Here is a 17,839-nt window from a genome sequence, read left to right as displayed (position 1 = left end):
AGTGAGACTAACTGACTCCTTAGAGCGTCAGGATGCAACCTTACCTTGAATCCTTACTAGACCATACAGATGGGGCACCACCATGAACACCCACTGATACCGCTGTCGTTGACGCGATCAAATTAATACTACTAAACTATAGCAACTTCAGTATTGCTAAGATAGTAGTCAAGATAATAGAAAGGGTAAAGTAACCCTAAGTCGTCTCCCAACGAACACGGAATTGATTTTTAACAAATTAGTTCTTATAAAACTATACAAATGAGTTAGTCAAATAAAATAAAAAATATAGGGGATTAATATAAACAAAGATAGAAATAAAGTTTAAAAGATAAAAAGAAATAAAAACAATAGTAAAGAAAATAGATTGATTCCATTGCTTTTTCAAAATAGATTCATCATCGGTTATCTAAAGATTATTGCTCAATTAATTATTGTTGTAGATTTACAAATTAATCAATGTAAAGTCTCAATTAATTTGTTGGCATTCTCACTTTTAACCAAAGTATAGTCTCAATTAAAAGTGAGAACTTTTAGATTATCCACAGTAAATTCAACCAAAGTACAGTCTCAATCAAATTTTACTATGCCTAATCATGTCTATTCTTTTATCTCCTCACCAAATAAAAAGCTTAATTAATCAAAGTAAAGTCTCAATTAATTTTCGTTAGAGTAAATACCTTTAATCAAAGTAAAGTCTCAATTATTGGTAAAAACTCATTTAATCATATGAAAGTTTCTAAATAAAATCAAAGTAAAGTCTCAATTAAATTTAAAAACCCTTGACTCGTATGATCAATATGCATATAGATTTAAAATCATTACTTTTTATGTGATTCAAAGATAAAAGACATAGATCAATTAAAACCTCAACAATAATAAAAAGAACAAAGAAATTAATTCATTCTAACCTCAGAATCCATAATGAAATTACAATGGAATCAACCCAAGAAGTTTAGCAATCCATGGAATACAAAATAAAAAGAAGAATAGAGAGAAGAAAAGAGAGAGAAAGGAAACGAAATTAGGCACCCCTAAGGGTTCCTAAACTCCGAAGTCCCGAGCTTGTCCTTTCTGCTTCTCCCTTGGTCTCTTTATATAGGAATTGGACTAGGCTTTTATGTTGCTAAAATCTCTCAAATATCTTTTAAAATAAAGATAAAGATAAATATTTAAAAATATTTGGAGAGATATAAACTATTTGACAAATATAATTGGTTGATAATATCAATATCTAATATAATTAAATTAATTAATTAATTAAAGATATATGATAAATTATCACCAATTAGTATTTGTATTAATTTTCCAAATCAACCTTTTGCAATCTCCTTAAATTATCTTCTAAATAATCCAATATCTTCAAGATATTTTTGTTTGTTGTGGAACTAAAAAGATTCAAGAAGATCTTGTCATATTTAAAAAGATTTGGTAGTTATTATCTTTTAATATTTTATGATATAATTAAATAAGATAATTATTTAAAAATATCAAATAAAATATCTAAGATATATTTTTCCCAAATTATCTTCTATCATAAAGATAAAGAAAATTGCAAGGTCCAATTTTTTGTTGCTCTCTTCTTGGTTTAGCCAAACTTCTTCACTTTTTCAAGTTTTTCTTGTCGTCTTCATGCAATGCTTGGCCTGAATTTTTGTGCTTTTGATAATTTCTTATTCTTTGATTTATCTTTAAGGTGTCATGAAGCTTTAATCAATTTATTTCCACACCTCTAAATGAGCTTAAAACTTAGCTGCATCAACAAACGTTAAAATATCCAAAAATAATTTATGCAGCTAAAAATCACTTTTTAAGACATTTTTATCACACAAGCTCAAACAACCTAATTATCAAAATTATCAATTAAATCACTCTTTAAGCACACAAATTCAATTAAATACCCAGAATTAAACATTAAATGAGGGCAAAAATACGAACTCATCATACCCACACACTTACCCTTTTGCACTCCTGGGCAAAATCAAACAATTTCAAAACTTAATCTGAGGTATTTTATTTCACATCAACATTGGATCAAAGGAATGAACATCACCGGAGACAAATCAATACTCTAGAGATCAAATTATCATGTATATACAAACAGAAAGGTTCTATTTTTCACACATGAGTTAATCTTTTGAATTCACAAGACAATCAATTATGAAAGAAAGCACTCAAGTTAAATGTGTATTTTCTAACCAAAATTCTCTTAAGTGTTTTGGCTTGTGTTTTCACTCAAAATACTCATGTAAGTAAACTCTCATAATACTTAACAAGACTCTAATATGCACAAACTTTCAGAAAATATGCATTCAAAGATCATGAGGACTTTTCACAGGTTATAATGGGGCTAAGGCAAAGGTAGGAAAAATTTTAAGATTTTTTTGTTTTTGAAATTAAAATATAGAAAGAATAATGGAGCATAATTTCAAAAACAACTCTTTTTCATTTATTTCTTTGTTGCTCTCTCTTTTTTTTTAGAAAGCAATTATTTCAACACTTTTTCATCAACAATTTTTTCCTTTTGCCATTTTTATTAATTTGTGGGTGAGGTACTCACGCACACACTTTATTCCTCAACCATTCCTGAACATAATCCATTAGCTCCTTCTTTCTTCCTAAGGTAGAATATGGTCTTTTTCTTTTCAAGGTTATGCAGTAGGCTTAAAACAAGAAAAAGAGGTTTAAAGCTCAAAGGGGCTACCAATGGATTAATATCAAGGTGGGCTTATTTGGCCAAATAGCTAAAAACAAGAAATGCTTCAGTCATATCAAATCATGCATATTCACCTAAGTTGCAAAACAAAAGAATCAAGCTAAATATTTGAGTATAAACAAACATGAGCAAGTCACTCAAGAAAAAATAGGAATGACACATGACAGTTCATCCTTTACATTAAGGCTCAAGACTCACAAGGTCAAATTCTTTCACAAAAGATTTAATCAAGAAATTCTCAAATCAACTCATTTAGCAAATCATAGAAACAATCCACTCATATCAACATGACTTTTATTTTTCAAGAATTATGATCATCCCAATTACTAAATCAAATCCTAAAAGTCCAATGTCAATATGTTTTATTGAAAGCAGGGAAATACTTTTTGTGGATTTCTTATGAGACATTGTTTAAAAGTTTCACTTAGTAAAAAGTTAATACTTTCACAATTTTCTCAAAAAGAAATCACAATTTTTTTTCTTTTCTAAATGAAAACAAAAACAAAAAATTGAAAAACAGAAAAAAGAAAAATCCTACCTACAGTTTGTCTCCCCCACACTTATTTCAAAAAAAATGTCCTTGATGGGCTTATTTTGGGGAGGAAACGAAAAATTTTATGACTTTTGGCTCAATCAGGCCATATGTCAAAATTTATTTTCTTTAATTTTACAAAGTACAAATCAGCTTGTACAATTTTATTAAAGAAAACAAAAACACATATTTTTGAAATTTTTTTAATATTTTTAAAATTAAAAACATAAACAAAAAACAAACATGCATGCAAATTAACTTTTTTATCAACAATGTTTTCAAAAGAATATGAATCTAAGATTTTTACCTTTTGCAGCAACCTTTCTTCTTTTTCTACAGCCATCTCAACAAAGATAACCACTGAAAACTTATTTGCATATTTCACATCAACAAACTTGATGTGTGGAGTGTGTGGCTTCAACTCAACTTGAGCATCATCAGGTGCATTCAGATGGTTAAGCGGATCATTAGTAATCCTCATAATTTCATCTTCTGAGCAAATTTTTTCACCTGGTGTTGTTGACTCTGCTGCTTCATCATTAACCAAGTCAGTTGCAATAGTAGATGCTTCAGCTGCATCTTCGAATAGTGTAGGCTCTTCAACTGCACTTGGTTCCTCCATTGTATTGTTCTCACAACTTTGCTTTTGAAAATGATCATTTGTACTCATATCCTCATCAATGGGTACAACTTTATATTCTATTCTAGGTTTAAGGAGAATTAATCATGATATAAATACAAATTGAGAACATAAGTGCCCTCATTTCATATGAAAATTACTCATTTTTGGCACTTATCAACTCCCCCCAACCTAGCATCTTGCTTGTCCTCAAGCAAAGTAACAAGATTAACACCATTCAAAACTAAAACTCTGAAATTGGTTATTGAGAAATCATTTTCACAGTTCCTTACCAGACAACTTTTGCATTCCAAACCACAGATTCAAAATCAAAAGCAAATGGTGAGTCCAATTATCGAACAGCAGTAGGATAAGAGTGCAGCCAATTTTTCAGGAAAACTAATTATAAGAACAAGTGATTATAACCAAGGAAATTCTCTCTTAAGTCTCACAGGCATGTGTCTCTCTCATTTTCCACTAAATTTCAACAAATCAAAATTGCTAGTCATTTTCAATCCAACCACAAACACACAATCAGCATGGATCTTAAGGTCTTTTCAAGGTTGTAATGAGGCTAGGCTTTCAAGAATAATGGTTTTTCAAGATCACAAAAAGCACAACTTAGAAAAGAGAGCATTACTACAATTCAAACCCAATTCTACTCTCCATTCCTCACAATTCAGACCTCAATACACCAAGTTTCTTTTTCATTCATAATTCACTCTTATCTCTTTTTGTTCTTTTCTTTTCTTTCCCTTTTTTTTTGAGTAAATATATACATTCCTACACAATACTAGAGAGTGAATTATGATACTCAGCCCTTTTCTTCCTTAAGTGCAATTCTACCAACCAATTACCCTTACAGTTGAAAAATACACCTATGCTCTCTATCCCTAAGTGTGCAAAGGGAAAGGATAATAATTCAAGTTAAGGTTAAGGTGCATAATTCAAACAATTAGGCTCAAATGGGCTATCAACAAAGGATGATTATTTACAGGTTGGCTATTTGGCACTGAGTTATAAATTCAACAAAATTGCCTTAATCATTTCCATGCTTTAAATGTGATGTTATCAAATGAAAACTCAAGCAATATCAATTTGTTAACAAACAGTGGAAACACTCAAACTGTTTAAGGATTCACGCACTCACTGGGTTTTCTGGTTTATTTCCTTGGTATCTCACTTGTTGTTACAACTGATTATCTTGACTAACTATGCAGCACTAATATCCTAATTTTGTTTAATTATGAATTCAACCAAAATTTCCCTTTTTCACCTCTGTGTTCAGTTCACTCAGTTGTTCTAGACTCAGGATACTTACTGAAATCAGATTTCTCTTTAACCAACTTCCTCAATAAAGGTTTTCAAAATGATTCCCAAAAAATTTTAGCTGTTTCTAAGTATTATGCACAAAATACTAAGCCAAAAGGTAAAGTTAAACAGTTAATTAACTAGAAAATATAACATTCTAACCACAACAACTAAGGCAAACTAGTAGTAATTACATAAATACTGCAGAATACTAAAAGAAAAAGAACAATGAAACCGTATTTATAGAGTTTGAAGGGTGGAATGGTGCTGTGAATCAATCTCCTCCAAAATCAATCTCATCCTCAATGTCTGCTCCATCTGCGTCAGCAGCTCCTGATGGTCCCTCACCTGCATCAGGTCCACCTCCCCCTGGGAAAATAGGACTGTCCCCAGGCCACTGTAGATAAGTGAAGAATTCTGGTGGAGTCATGCCTGGGTATGGTCCGCGGACATTCTGATAGAGGTACTCCTGAAGGTGGAGTTGTCCTCTATGAATGGAAGCATTTTGCTGGTGAGTGTGCTCCATCTGCAACCTCAGATATCTCATCTGCTCAAGCAATTCATTATTCATGTTGAGTTGAGGTTGCTGTGTGGGCCCTGTTTGTTGTTCTTCCATTGCTGGTTGGTCTTCAGCTGGTTGGTCTTCAGCTTGTTGATCCAGCTGGGGCTCTTCTAGCTGCTCCAAGTCCTCTGGGTGGGTACAAAAGTGTTCAATGAATTTCTTGGTAATTGAAGGTCGTATCTTTTCAGTTAGTTCTACCTCCACCCCTTGTTCTTGGCAAAGAGCTGTGATCAAAGCCGGAAAACCCAAAGCACCTTTTGCCTTGTCATTCCTACTGTTGACTTCGTATCTCACAAATTTGTGGATTTCTTCAGAGATAATTGTGGCGACGTCAACAGTCAGATCCTCCCTCATTATGCAATAAAGGAGATGACATCTAGGGACGTTCAAGTCTGACACGTGGCCAATGGGCACTATGTTTGCAAGTAAGAATCTGGTCCAGACTTGGGCTAAGGTTTTCATATCTCCTCTTAGAATTCTGAGAGGATTGCCAGTGGGTCCGACTTGATAAGATCGATTTGCAGCGCATATAAGGAGGGCCACTTCATTTTCGTCATAAGGTTCATGACTCCTCCTTCTTGTTGTGAAGTCACAGCGTTGCCCTGGTTGTAGAGGTAGTGGATTACCAAGGAAATCACTGATGGCAGCTCGATCATAATTTACCCACCTTCCCCTAACTTTAGATCTCTTTTCACCAGGATTGTCCTCAGAATAAGCATTTGCATAGAACTCCCTGACAATTTCTGGGTCAAATTTGGGAAGCGGGTCAGCCAACTTCATCCAGTTCCTCCTGATAAGACCATTCAAGAAAGGATCATATTCATCTGGAAGTAGAACCACCTTTCTTTCTTTGATAAAGACCCAGTTCTTTATCTTTTCGTAACGTTCTTCTCTTTCGGGGTCTCTAAAATGGTTAGTAATTGGCCTTTCAGGAGAAGAGCTGCTTGCACGTCTTCTCCTTTTCCCTTTATTGGTTTCAATAACGGGATGTTTAGCTGTTGTCTTCGTTCTAGCCATTGACCTGCAAGTATGAGAATTAACCCACCAAAAACATGACCAATTCAGCTTAATTCACTAACCAATCACAAACAAGAACAATTTCAACATGGCATTTTATCAAACACATGGAGTGCATTTTCAAATGGTGAACATTTTTGAAACAAGTCAACCATAAGCAACCCACATTTTTCAATTTCAGCATCAATTCAAACTAAACCCCACAGTATAAACACAAAACGCATCAAATTATAGCATGGATACTACCTAGGGTTTACAAGAGCACAAAAACATGACTATGCTTGATGGAAATGAAGAAAATGAGGAAGAGGAACTTACCTTGAAGTGAAATTAGCAAAAGGAGACAAAATTTGTGAGTTAAAATGCAGAGAATTGAATGAGTGAAGGCGCGCTCAAAATTGAAGAGAAGAGAAGGTGAGCGAGGGTTTGGAGAGAAGAGAGAAAGTGAACAAATCTGCCACTGTCCCCCACTTAAACGCGAATTCTCGCTTAAGCGAGCCATTCTCGCTTAAGCGAGATGAGCGTGAGAGGAAAAATTAAGAAGTCTCGCGCAGGCGAGGCTGTGTCGCCCAAATCACCCCTGGTGCAGGGCATTCTCGCCCAGGAGAGCCACTACTCGCTTAAGCGAGTATATCAGAGAAATTGGTTGGCTCAGGTTCTGCATATATCGCCCAGGCGAGACATGTTTAGCTTGGGCAAGATTTTGTGCAGTTTTGGAAAACTCTGATTTTGCCACTTCTCAAATTTTTGCTCAACTTCTCCTCACTTGATTCATGATCCTTTCAATCCAAATAACTCGAAAACACACATCAAACCATACTTCAGTCAATTCTCTATCATTCCAAAAGGTTTCACATCAACAAACTCAAAATCAAGCTTTTAAACTCAAATTTCACAATTTGGCCAAAACAAGGCAATTTTTAGCATTTGATAATCTCAATTCTGGCACCAAAACTCATTCCCATGCTTAAAATACCAGTTTTGTTTGAAAACAACCAAAATTGCATGGTTTGCCTTATTGAGATGATTGGATGCTAAAATTCACCTTTTTACACATAAACATAGAACTTTAAACACAAACACATACTTACATACACAAACACATTTAATCACACAAGATGAAATTAAAGTGCAAAAACATAATTAAAACACTGGGTTGCCTCCCAGGAAGCGCTTGTTTAACGTCACGAGCCTGACGCCTGTTTCATTTAAGGTTCATCAAGTTGAATGATTGTGGCGAGCCTATCAATCTCACCACCAAGATAGGGCTTCAACCTTTGCCCGTTTACAACCCAACTCCTTTTAGATTCAGGATCCTCTAGTTCAATGGCTCCATAAGGTCTCACATTCTTGACAAGAAATGGTCCTGACCATTTTGATTTTAGCTTTCCAGGGAATAGCCTCAACCTGGAATTGAACAATAACACTGATTGACCAGGATAAAATTCTCTTTTGAGAATTTTCTTGTCATGATAAGCTTTCATCTTTTCCTTGTAGAGCTTAGAGGACTCATAAGCGCTGAGTCTCATTTCTTCCAATTCTTGCAGCTGTAATTTTCTCTTTTCTCCTGCTGCCTTTGGATCAAAATTCAAGAATTTCAAGGCCCAGAATGCCTTGTGTTCCAGTTCAACCGGTAAGTGACATGACTTACCATATACCAGCTGGAATGGGGATAAACCTGTGGGAGATTTATAAGCAGTTCTGTATGCCCAGAGTGCATCATCCAACTTCATTGACCAATCTTTTCTTGAAGATGCTACAGTCTTCTCTAGAATACGCTTGATTTCCCTGTTTGACACCTCCGCTTGTCCATTGGTCTGTGGATGATAAGGTGATGAAATTTTATGCCGCACTCCATAATGTTCCAAACATTTCTGAAGTTGAGCATTGCAAAAGTGTGAACCACCATCACTAATCAACACTCTTGGAGTACCAAACCTGCAAAAGATGTTCCGCTTGAGAAATTTGATTACAGTTTTGGCATCGGCCTTAGGAGCTGCTACTGCTTCAACCCACTTTGTCACATAATCAACTGCCACCAAAATGTATTCATTTGTGAAAGAAGATGGCAGTGGTCCCACAAAGTCAATTCCCCAACAATCAAAAGCCTCAACCTCTAAAATGATATTCAGTGGCATTTCATGTCTTTTTGAAATTCCCCCTATTCTCTGACAGCTATTGCAGTGTTGCACATATTTGTGTGCGTCTTTGAATAAGGTGGGCCAATAAAATCCAGACTGGAGGACTTTTGCAGCTGTCCTCTCTCCATTAAAATGCCCTCCATATGGGGAACTATGACAGTGCCACAGAATGCTTTTTGCCTCATCATTGGATACACACCTTCTCAACAATTGATCAGCTCCAATTTTGAACAAATGAGGATCATCCCACACATATTGGTGTGCATCTTTCAGGAATTTCCTCTTCTGGTGCCAATTAAAATCTTCAAGTATGACCCCTGCAGCTTTGAAATTGGCCATGTCAGCAAACCATGGCCTTTCTTGCACCATCATCAATTTTTCATCAGGAAACTCCTCCTGCACCTCTGATTGAGTGTTGGTCACCTCAGTATTCACCAATCTAGACAAATGATCAGCTACAAAGTTTTCACTTCCCTTTTTGTCCTTGATCACCAAATCAAATTCCTGCAACAATAAGATCCATCTAATTAGTCTTGGTTTTGAATCAGATTTGGTTAACAAATATTTAATTGCAGCATGATCAGTATATACAGTGACAGATGAACCAATCAAATATGCTCTAAATTTTTCCAATGCATAAACTATGGCTAGCAATTCCTTTTCAGTTGTTGCATAATTAATTTGAGCTTCATTAAGGACTTTGCTAGCATAGTGTATAGCATGAAAAACTTTGGATTTCCTCTGTCCTAAAACTGTTCCTATGGCATAGTCACTTGCATCACACATTAACTCAAAGCCTAAATTCCAATCAGGAGCAATTATCACAGGAGCTGAAACCAATTTCTGTTTTAACAAGTCAAATGCATGCAAACATTCAACATCAAAATTAAAAGGTGTATCCTTGTTGAGCAGATTGCTGAGTGGTTTGGCAATTCTGGAGAAATCTTTGATGAATCGTCTGTAGAACCCAGCATGGCCTAAAAAACTCCTGATACCCTTTACATTTTTGGGTGGTGGCAGCTTTTCAATGATCTCCACTTTAGCTTTATCAACTTCAATACCTTTAGCAGAGATTTTGTGGCCCAACACCACACCTTCAGTTACCATAAAATGGCACTTTTCCCAATTCAAAACCAGATTAGTATCAACACACCGCTTCAGTACGGTGTTTAAGTTTTCCAGGCATTGATCAAATGAAGCCCCAAATACAGAGAAGTCGTCCATAAAGACTTCTATTCATTTTTCCACTAAGTCCGAGAAAATTGCAAGCATGCATCGTTGAAAGGTTGCTGGTGCGTTACACAATCCAAACGACATTTTCCTGTAAGCAAACACACCAAAAGGACAAGTAAAAGCAGTTTTTTCTTGGTCTTCTGGATCCACTGCAATTTGATTATAACTAGAATATCCATCCAGAAAACAATAGAAAGCTTGCCCTGCTAACCTTTCTAGCATTTGATCCATGAAAGGCAAAGGAAAATGATCTTTCCTAGTGGCCTGATTTAATTTTCTATAATCTATACACATTCTCCAACCTGTGACTGTTCTAGTAGGAATTAATTCATTTTTATCATTACAAATAACAGTCATACCTCCTTTTTTTGGAACTACCTGGACCGGGCTGACCCAGGCACTGTCGGAGATTGGATAGATCATACCTGCATCAAGTAACTTCATTACTTCTTTCTTGACTACCTCTTTCATGGTTGGATTCAATCGCCATTGAGGCTGTGCTACAGGCTTGTAGTCTTGCTCCATATGAATTCTGTGCATACAGTAGGATGGACTAATTCCTTTAAGATCGGATAAAGTCCAACCTATTGCACCCTCATTGGCTTTAAGAACTGAAATCAACTTTTGTTCTTCAGAAGCCGTTAAAGCACTACTGATCACCACTGGTTTGTTACCTCCATCTGCAAGAAAAACATATTTTAAAAGAGGAGGTAATACCTTTAGCTCCAGCTTCTGACTTTCAGTTCTATTTTCTTGCTGCAATTTCTCAGGTTGTATATCATTTGATGCAATTTCTTTTGCTAAATTTAGATGTGTCATGTATTCATCAACTTCCTTTTCTTCATCTTCCTCCAGATCATCACAAGCACCAATCAAAGCTTTTTCCAATGGGCTTGCCTTTGCTAATTGCTTCCTGGATGTTAGAAAAAAATCATCTATCACATCCATCCTGAAGCATTGTTGCTTGTCCTTCGGGTGCTGCATTGCTTCAAATACATTAAAGTTGACTTCATCATCTTGCACCCTGACCTTTAATTTGCCATCATCAACATCAATAATGACCTTGGCCGTCTTCATGAAAGGTCTTCCCAGTATTAGAGGAACTTCAGTGTCTTCCTCAATATCCATTACTACAAAATCAACTGGGAACATGAATTTGTCAACCTTAACCAAGACATCCTCTGTCACACCATAGGGATACTTCATGGATCTGTCAGCTAGCTGTAATGTCATCCGTGTAGGCCTTACTTCCAGATCTCCTATTCTCTTTAGCATAGACAAAGGCATCAAATTTATACTGGCACCCAGATCAAGCAATGCCTTTCCCACTGGTAATGTCCCGATTGTAACTGGAATAGTGAAGCTCCCAGGGTCTTTAGATTTCTGAGGTAATGATTTCTGAATTATAGCACTACACCCTGCTTCAAGCTCCACTGTCTCTTCAGAGAATCTTCTCTTTTTTGTTAGGAGCTCTTTCATGAATTTTGCATATGTCGGCATCTGCTCCATAGCTTCCACAAAAGGGATGTTAATCTGCAGTCGCTTGAAAATGTCCATGAATCTTGCAAACTGCCTTTGCTTGTCTTTTTTGGAAGGATTTTGAGGGTATGGTAGGCTCTTCAACTGAGGCACCTGTTTCTCACCCTTCTCCCTCTTTTTCTCCTCACTTTTATTTTTTTCTTCCTTTTCTTCTCTCTTATTTACAAACTCTCTTTTATTTTGTCCTTCCTCTCCCTCACACTCATTTTTTTCATTCTCTCTCTCTTTTTCCTCCAACACCTCCTCCTCTACACCCAGGTTGTCTCCAATCCCTCTTCCCACAACTTTACCACTTCGGGTGATAATAGATTTACAATGCTCCTTGGGATTAGTCTGTGTGTTGGCTGAAAATTGACTTGTCTGCTGATCTGATAATTGTTTCGCCAACTGTCCAACCTGTGTTTCGAGATTTTTGATTGAAGCTTCTGTATTTTTCTGATTAGTCAAAGAAGCTTGCATAAACTTTTCTAAAGTATCCTCCAGTTTAGATGTTCTGTCATGCACCGAAGGATAATGTTGTTGTTGTTGTTGTTGATAAGGAGGTTGTCTGTTTGAAGGACCAGCATCTTGCTTCCATCCAAAGTTCTAATTTGGATTGTTTCTCCACCCCTGTGAAAAGTTGTTATTGTTGGAGAAATTTCCTAGTCTTCCTTGGTTGCTCACATATTGAACTTCTCCTTGTGAGCTACTCTGATAAGAACAATGACCATTTGGATGATCTCCTCCACAGAAGTCACATCTCATGGGTTGTTGACTAGGAGAAGATTGCACAACTTGCAACTGCTCTGGTAATTTAGACATTTGCTTCGTCAGTGCTTCAATCTGTTGAGTCAGAATCTTATTCTGAGCTAAAATCGCATCTGTAGTACTAAGATCAAGCACTCCCTTCCTCTGAACAGTTTGCCTATTATGCTGAGCTTGATGATCTGTGGATGCTAATGCCTCAATGATTCTTGTTGCTTGCTCCGCATCTACACTCATCATTGTTCCACCTGCTGCTGCATCTAATATCATCTTGGTGTCAGGCCTCAGACCATTACAGAATATGTTCAACTGAGCAATATCCTCAAATCCGTGATTTGGGCATTTCCTCAATAAGGAATTGAACCGCTCCCAAGCTTCACAGAATGGCTCATCTGGTCCTTGCCTAAACGTCGAAATATCAGCTTTGGCTTTGATGTAGCGAGATGGTGGAAAGAATCTGTTCAAAAATTTCTCCTCAACATCCTTCCAGCTATTCAAACTCTGATTTGGATGTGACTTAAGCCATTCCTTTGCTTTACCTGCCAAAGAAAAAGGAAACAACCGCATGTATACATGCTCAAGATCTCCTTCTTGAAAGCCCATGGTTCCTATCAATTCATAGAATGTAGAGAGATGAGTGTATGGATCTTCATTATCCATTCCAGTGAATTGATGAGAACTAATCAAGCTGAGGAAAGCTGGCTTCATCTCCAAAGTTTTAGTGGTGGATGGTATTGCTATGCTAGAAAAATATCTCGGTCCTTGTTGCATATCATAGTCTCCAAGTGTCTTCCTGGCTGGAGTTGGTCTTTGATTCTCCATGTTTTCTGATTGAGGTGTGATGGAAGTACTGGAAGATTCTTCCCTTGTCTTTCCTTGCTTCTTTTTGCTTTTGCCTCTGTTCCTTCTAGCTGTCTTTTCTATCTTCGGGTCAAATGCTAATCGATTTTCAGGAACCTGACCTCTTAAGAGCATAAATCAAACAGCTCAAGCAAGGATTAGTACAAAGGGAAAATTTAATAAGCTATCTAATAAAGAAAAAAAAAAGGGAAAGAAAAGAAAAGAACAAAAAGAGATAAGAGTGAATTATGAATGAAAAAGAAACTTGGTGTATTGAGGTCTGAATTGTGAGGAATGGAGAGTAGAATTGGGTTTGAATTGTAGTAATGCTCTCTTTTCTAAGTTGTGCTTTTTGTGATCTTGAAAAACCATTATTCTTGAAAGCCTAGCCTCATTACAACCTTGAAAAGACCTTAAGATCCATGCTGATTGTGTGTTTGTGGTTGGATTGAAAATGACTAGCAATTTTGATTTGTTGAAATTCAGTGGAAAATGAGAGAGACACATGCCTGTGAGACTTAAGAGAGAATTTCCTTGGTTATAATCACTTGTTCTTATAATTAGTTTCCCTGAAAAATTGGCTGCACTCTTATCCTACTGCTGTTCGATAATTGGACTCACCATTTGCTTTTGATTTTGAATCTGTGGTTTGGAATGCAAAAGTTGTCTAGTAAGGAACTGTGAAAATGATTTCTCAATAACCAATTTCAGAGTTTTAGTTTTGAATGGTGTTAATCTTGTTACTTTGCTTGAGGACAAGCAAGATGCTAGGTTGGGGGGAGTTGATAAGTGCCAAAAATGAGTAATTTTCATATGAAATGAGGGCACTTATGTTCTCAATTTGTATTTATATCATGATTAATTCTCCTTAAACCTAGAATAGAATGAGCTTCCAACGGCGCCAAAAATACTTGTTGGCCTCTTGGCAAGCGTACCAAAAGTCAACTATAGTATAATGATTTAAAGTAGGAGTGTCAAACCCACGAGGAACGGATTCAGTTAAAATAACTAATTATCTCGATCAGCATATATATACAAAGATTTTAATTTGATTTGACATTACTATTGCATGAAATTAATATAGTAAAAGCAGAAAAGTTTAGAAAAATACAGTAAAAGAAATTGGGATTGAATTTCATCTATCTCCTTTGTTTGTAATCTGAATGAATATAATATATAACATCTGAAAATACCAATATTGATGCACACTCAAAAATCATTTATACCGATCCCTCGCGTATAAAATTCATAAGATTAGTTTCCTGAATATTGATTCCTCACATATTCAACAAACTATCCAGCATTACGGTCGAGTGTTAAAAGCAATTGATATATTGAGATCTATTCCTAGCATCACAGTATATCAAGTATCATTGTTCAAATCAGATTTTCAGAAATACTTTCCAGTCAGATCTAAAAATCAAAATCAAAACATCTATTGATCAGATAGAAGTAAGCATTAAGAGCAAAACAATAATACCAATACTGAGTAAAACAGAAATGCTATATATAAATATCACCAGATTACATCCAAGTTCGAGTAGATTACATTCAATCCCAAAGGAGAAGATTAGCCACTCATGGTAGCCAACAAAATCCTATGAGCTAAGAAGAAGAAGAAGAAAATGAGAAACTGTAATGCTCCTGGTAGCAGCTCTGCAGCACGAACGTCTTCTTCTCCAAAAATTCCAAGCTAAAAAATCACCTTCTGATGCATGAAGAATATATACCCACAAAGTCTCGCTCAAGCTACCTAAGTCTCGCTTGAGCGAGACAGCATTCTTCATCCCAAAGAAAGCCTCTCGCTTGGGCGAGATGTGCTGAAGCCAACATCTCGCTTAGGCGAGCAAGAGTACTTCAAGCTGAAGAAAGGATCTCGCTTAGGCGAGATTGGCAGCATCTGAACTCGCTTGGGCGAGAATGGCGGCAAAGGAAGGTCTTCACTACACGAGCGCTCGCTTAAGCGAGCTCCTGCGTCGCTTGAGCGAGAATGGCGGCAATGGTTTTAGCTTAAGCGAGCATGCTTAAATTTGAGCGACCTTGACAGCATTTTTTTCTATTTTCTTCCTTTCTTGCTTTCTCCTTTGCTCCTCCTAAGTTCTTTCCTTTCTCTACTCTATTGTACCTGAAATTTACCAAAACAGGGATCAAGTGACTTCTTTTCAACAAAAAGAACTTGGAAGCTCATTCTATTCTAGGTTTAAGGAGAATTAATCATGATATAAATACAAATTGAGAACATAAGTGCCCTCATTTCATATGAAAATTACTCATTTTTGGCACTTATCATGTAGGCTGTTCAACTGCACTTGGTTCCTCCATTGTATTGTTCTCACAACTTTGCTCTTGAAAATGATCATTTGTACTCATATCCTCATCAATGGGTACAACTTTATATTCACATTGAGCATCATCAACATATCCATCAGTAGATATGTTTGTGTGAGAATCTTCAATTACTTCATCAGCAACATCTTTAGCAAAATTGATATGTCCATCAGTAGACATATTACTACGAAAATCATTATATCCATCAGTAGATATATCAATGTGATGTGATTCCGCTATTGGTTTTTCAGACTGATTCTGTAAGCTTTGTGTCGCGGCATTCATCATCTCTTTCTGATATGTCTGATCCATCTTCATCATTTCAGTCATCATTTTCATCATATCTTCCAAAGTTACCTTTCTCACTGCATCATTCATTAGCTGACTCAAATCTTCAGACATTTGTTCAGCTTTGATGGCCAACTTCAGAAGCACAACTTTGATTTCATGATGAAGTGCATTAAAACCTGGATTTTCAGGAAATCTCTGATGGGGTTGAGGGGTGGTATTAACAGTTACAAGTAATTCTATGAAGTTGTTCTTACTTGCATCCCTCAACATATCAGACAATATTTGCTTATTTTCGTACCACTCTTGCTCAATATTTCTGCATCTTTGATCAACTCGCAACCTTTCATCCATGGACTGTAATTTCTCTATAACTTCACCCATTAATATCATAACTTCCCTGTAGGATGGTCCATTGGTTGCTTCAACTTGTTGTGGTGGTACATATTGTTGATGAAAACTATTTGGAACATATGGTTGCTGAGGTGGACACTCAGAATATGGTTGTTGCTCATATCCCATAAAAGATGATCTAGGATATAGATCATTAAATTGTCGTAAAGTTAACCCACTTATATCAGGTGTAGAAGTAGGTGTGACAATTTGTTGCTGAAAATCACGTGGTTGTTGTGGATAGTAATCATAATTCACTTGAAAATCACACTGTTGATTATTTTCATTTGAAAAATTATTTTGCATTTTTGAAAGAGGTTTTCTGAAAAGAAATAAGTTGAAGCTTGTTGAGTAGACTTCCAGGAAAGAGAGGTGCGTCTCAATGGACAACTTAAGTACCTTATCTTTCCTTAGCCAAAGTTTTTCCCAACTAGTTTCACAAATTTCCCAACAAAATTCCTCAAACAAAAACTAGCTTAAAAAAATAACTAAATAAAATAAAATAAAATAACTAAAGAAAAAAAATCTTAGGACAAAAATTGAGAAAAGAAAATGTTATAAACAAAAAATAAAAATCAAAAATAAAAAAATAAAATCAAAAGAATAAAAATAAAAATAAGAACTAAAATGATAAAAATTCTAACCGTGTTCCCCGGCAATGGCGCCAAATTTGATACCGCTGTCGTTGACGCGATCAAATTAATACTACTAAACTATAGCAACTTCAGTATTGCTAAGATAGTAGTCAAGAAAATAGAAAGGGTAAAGTAACCCTAAGTCGTCTCCCAACGAACACGGAATTGATTTTTAACAAATTAGTTCTTATAAAACTATACAAATGAGTTAGTCAAATAAAATAAAAAATATAGGGGATTAATATAAACAAAGATAGAAATAAAGTTTAAAAGATAAAAAGAAATAAAAACAATAGTAAAGAAAATAGATTGATTCCATTGCTTTTTCAAAATAGATTCATCATCGGTTATCTAAAGATTATTGCTCAATTAATTATTGTTGTAGATTTACAAATTAATCAATGTAAAGTCTCAATTAATTTGTTGGCGTTCTCACTTTTAACCAAAGTATAGTCTCAATTAAAAGTGAGAACTTTTAGATTATCCACAGTAAATTCAACCAAAGTACAGTCTCAATCAAATTTTACTATGCCTAATCATGTCTATTCTTTTATCTCCTCACCAAATAAAAAGCTTAATTAATCAAAGTAAAGTCTCAATTAATTTTCGTTAGAGTAAATACCTTTAATCAAAGTAAAGTCTCAATTATTGGTAAAAACTCATTTAATCATATGAAAGTTTCTAAATAAAATCAAAGTAAAGTCTCAATTAAATTTAAAAACCCTTGACTCGTATGATCAATATGCATATAGATTTAAAATCATTACTTTTTATGTGATTCAAAGATAAAAGACATAGATCAATTAAAACCTCAACAATAATAAAAAGAACAAAGAAATTAATTCATTCTAACCTCAGAATCCATAATGAAATTACAATGGAATCAACCCAAGAAGTTTAGCAATCCATGGAATACAAAATAAAAAGAAGAATAGAGAGAA

At 35.5% G+C, this 17,839-nt stretch overlaps 1 protein-coding gene and 1 non-coding gene across 2 annotated transcripts; one reads left to right on the top strand and one right to left on the bottom strand.

The window, feature by feature from the left end:
* Positions 1-12,255: 12,255 nt before the first annotated feature.
* On the bottom strand, positions 12,256-13,389 carry LOC114194989. Its single transcript, XM_028085386.1, has one exon. It carries the CDS (start codon positions 13,387-13,389, stop codon positions 12,256-12,258), a length of 1,134 nt encoding a protein of 377 aa, XP_027941187.1.
* Positions 12,740-12,846, top strand: LOC114195708. The gene has a single exon (XR_003606541.1). It is a non-coding gene; the product is annotated as a small nucleolar RNA R71 (small nucleolar RNA).
* Positions 13,390-17,839: the final 4,450 nt, after the last annotated feature.

The sequence above is a fragment of the Vigna unguiculata genome, chromosome 8 (genome assembly GCF_004118075.2).
Source record: "Vigna unguiculata cultivar IT97K-499-35 chromosome 8, ASM411807v1, whole genome shotgun sequence".
NCBI lineage: Eukaryota > Viridiplantae > Streptophyta > Magnoliopsida > Fabales > Fabaceae > Vigna > Vigna unguiculata.
Note: the sequence above shows the minus strand (reverse complement) of the source record. Positions and strands in the feature narration are given on the sequence as shown.

Bases quoted from the DNA above. Each gene is read 5' to 3' on its own strand.
- LOC114194989 (XM_028085386.1), bottom strand. From the start codon at position 13,389: ATGCTCTTAAGAGGTCAGGTTCCTGAAAATCGATTAGCATTTGACCCG.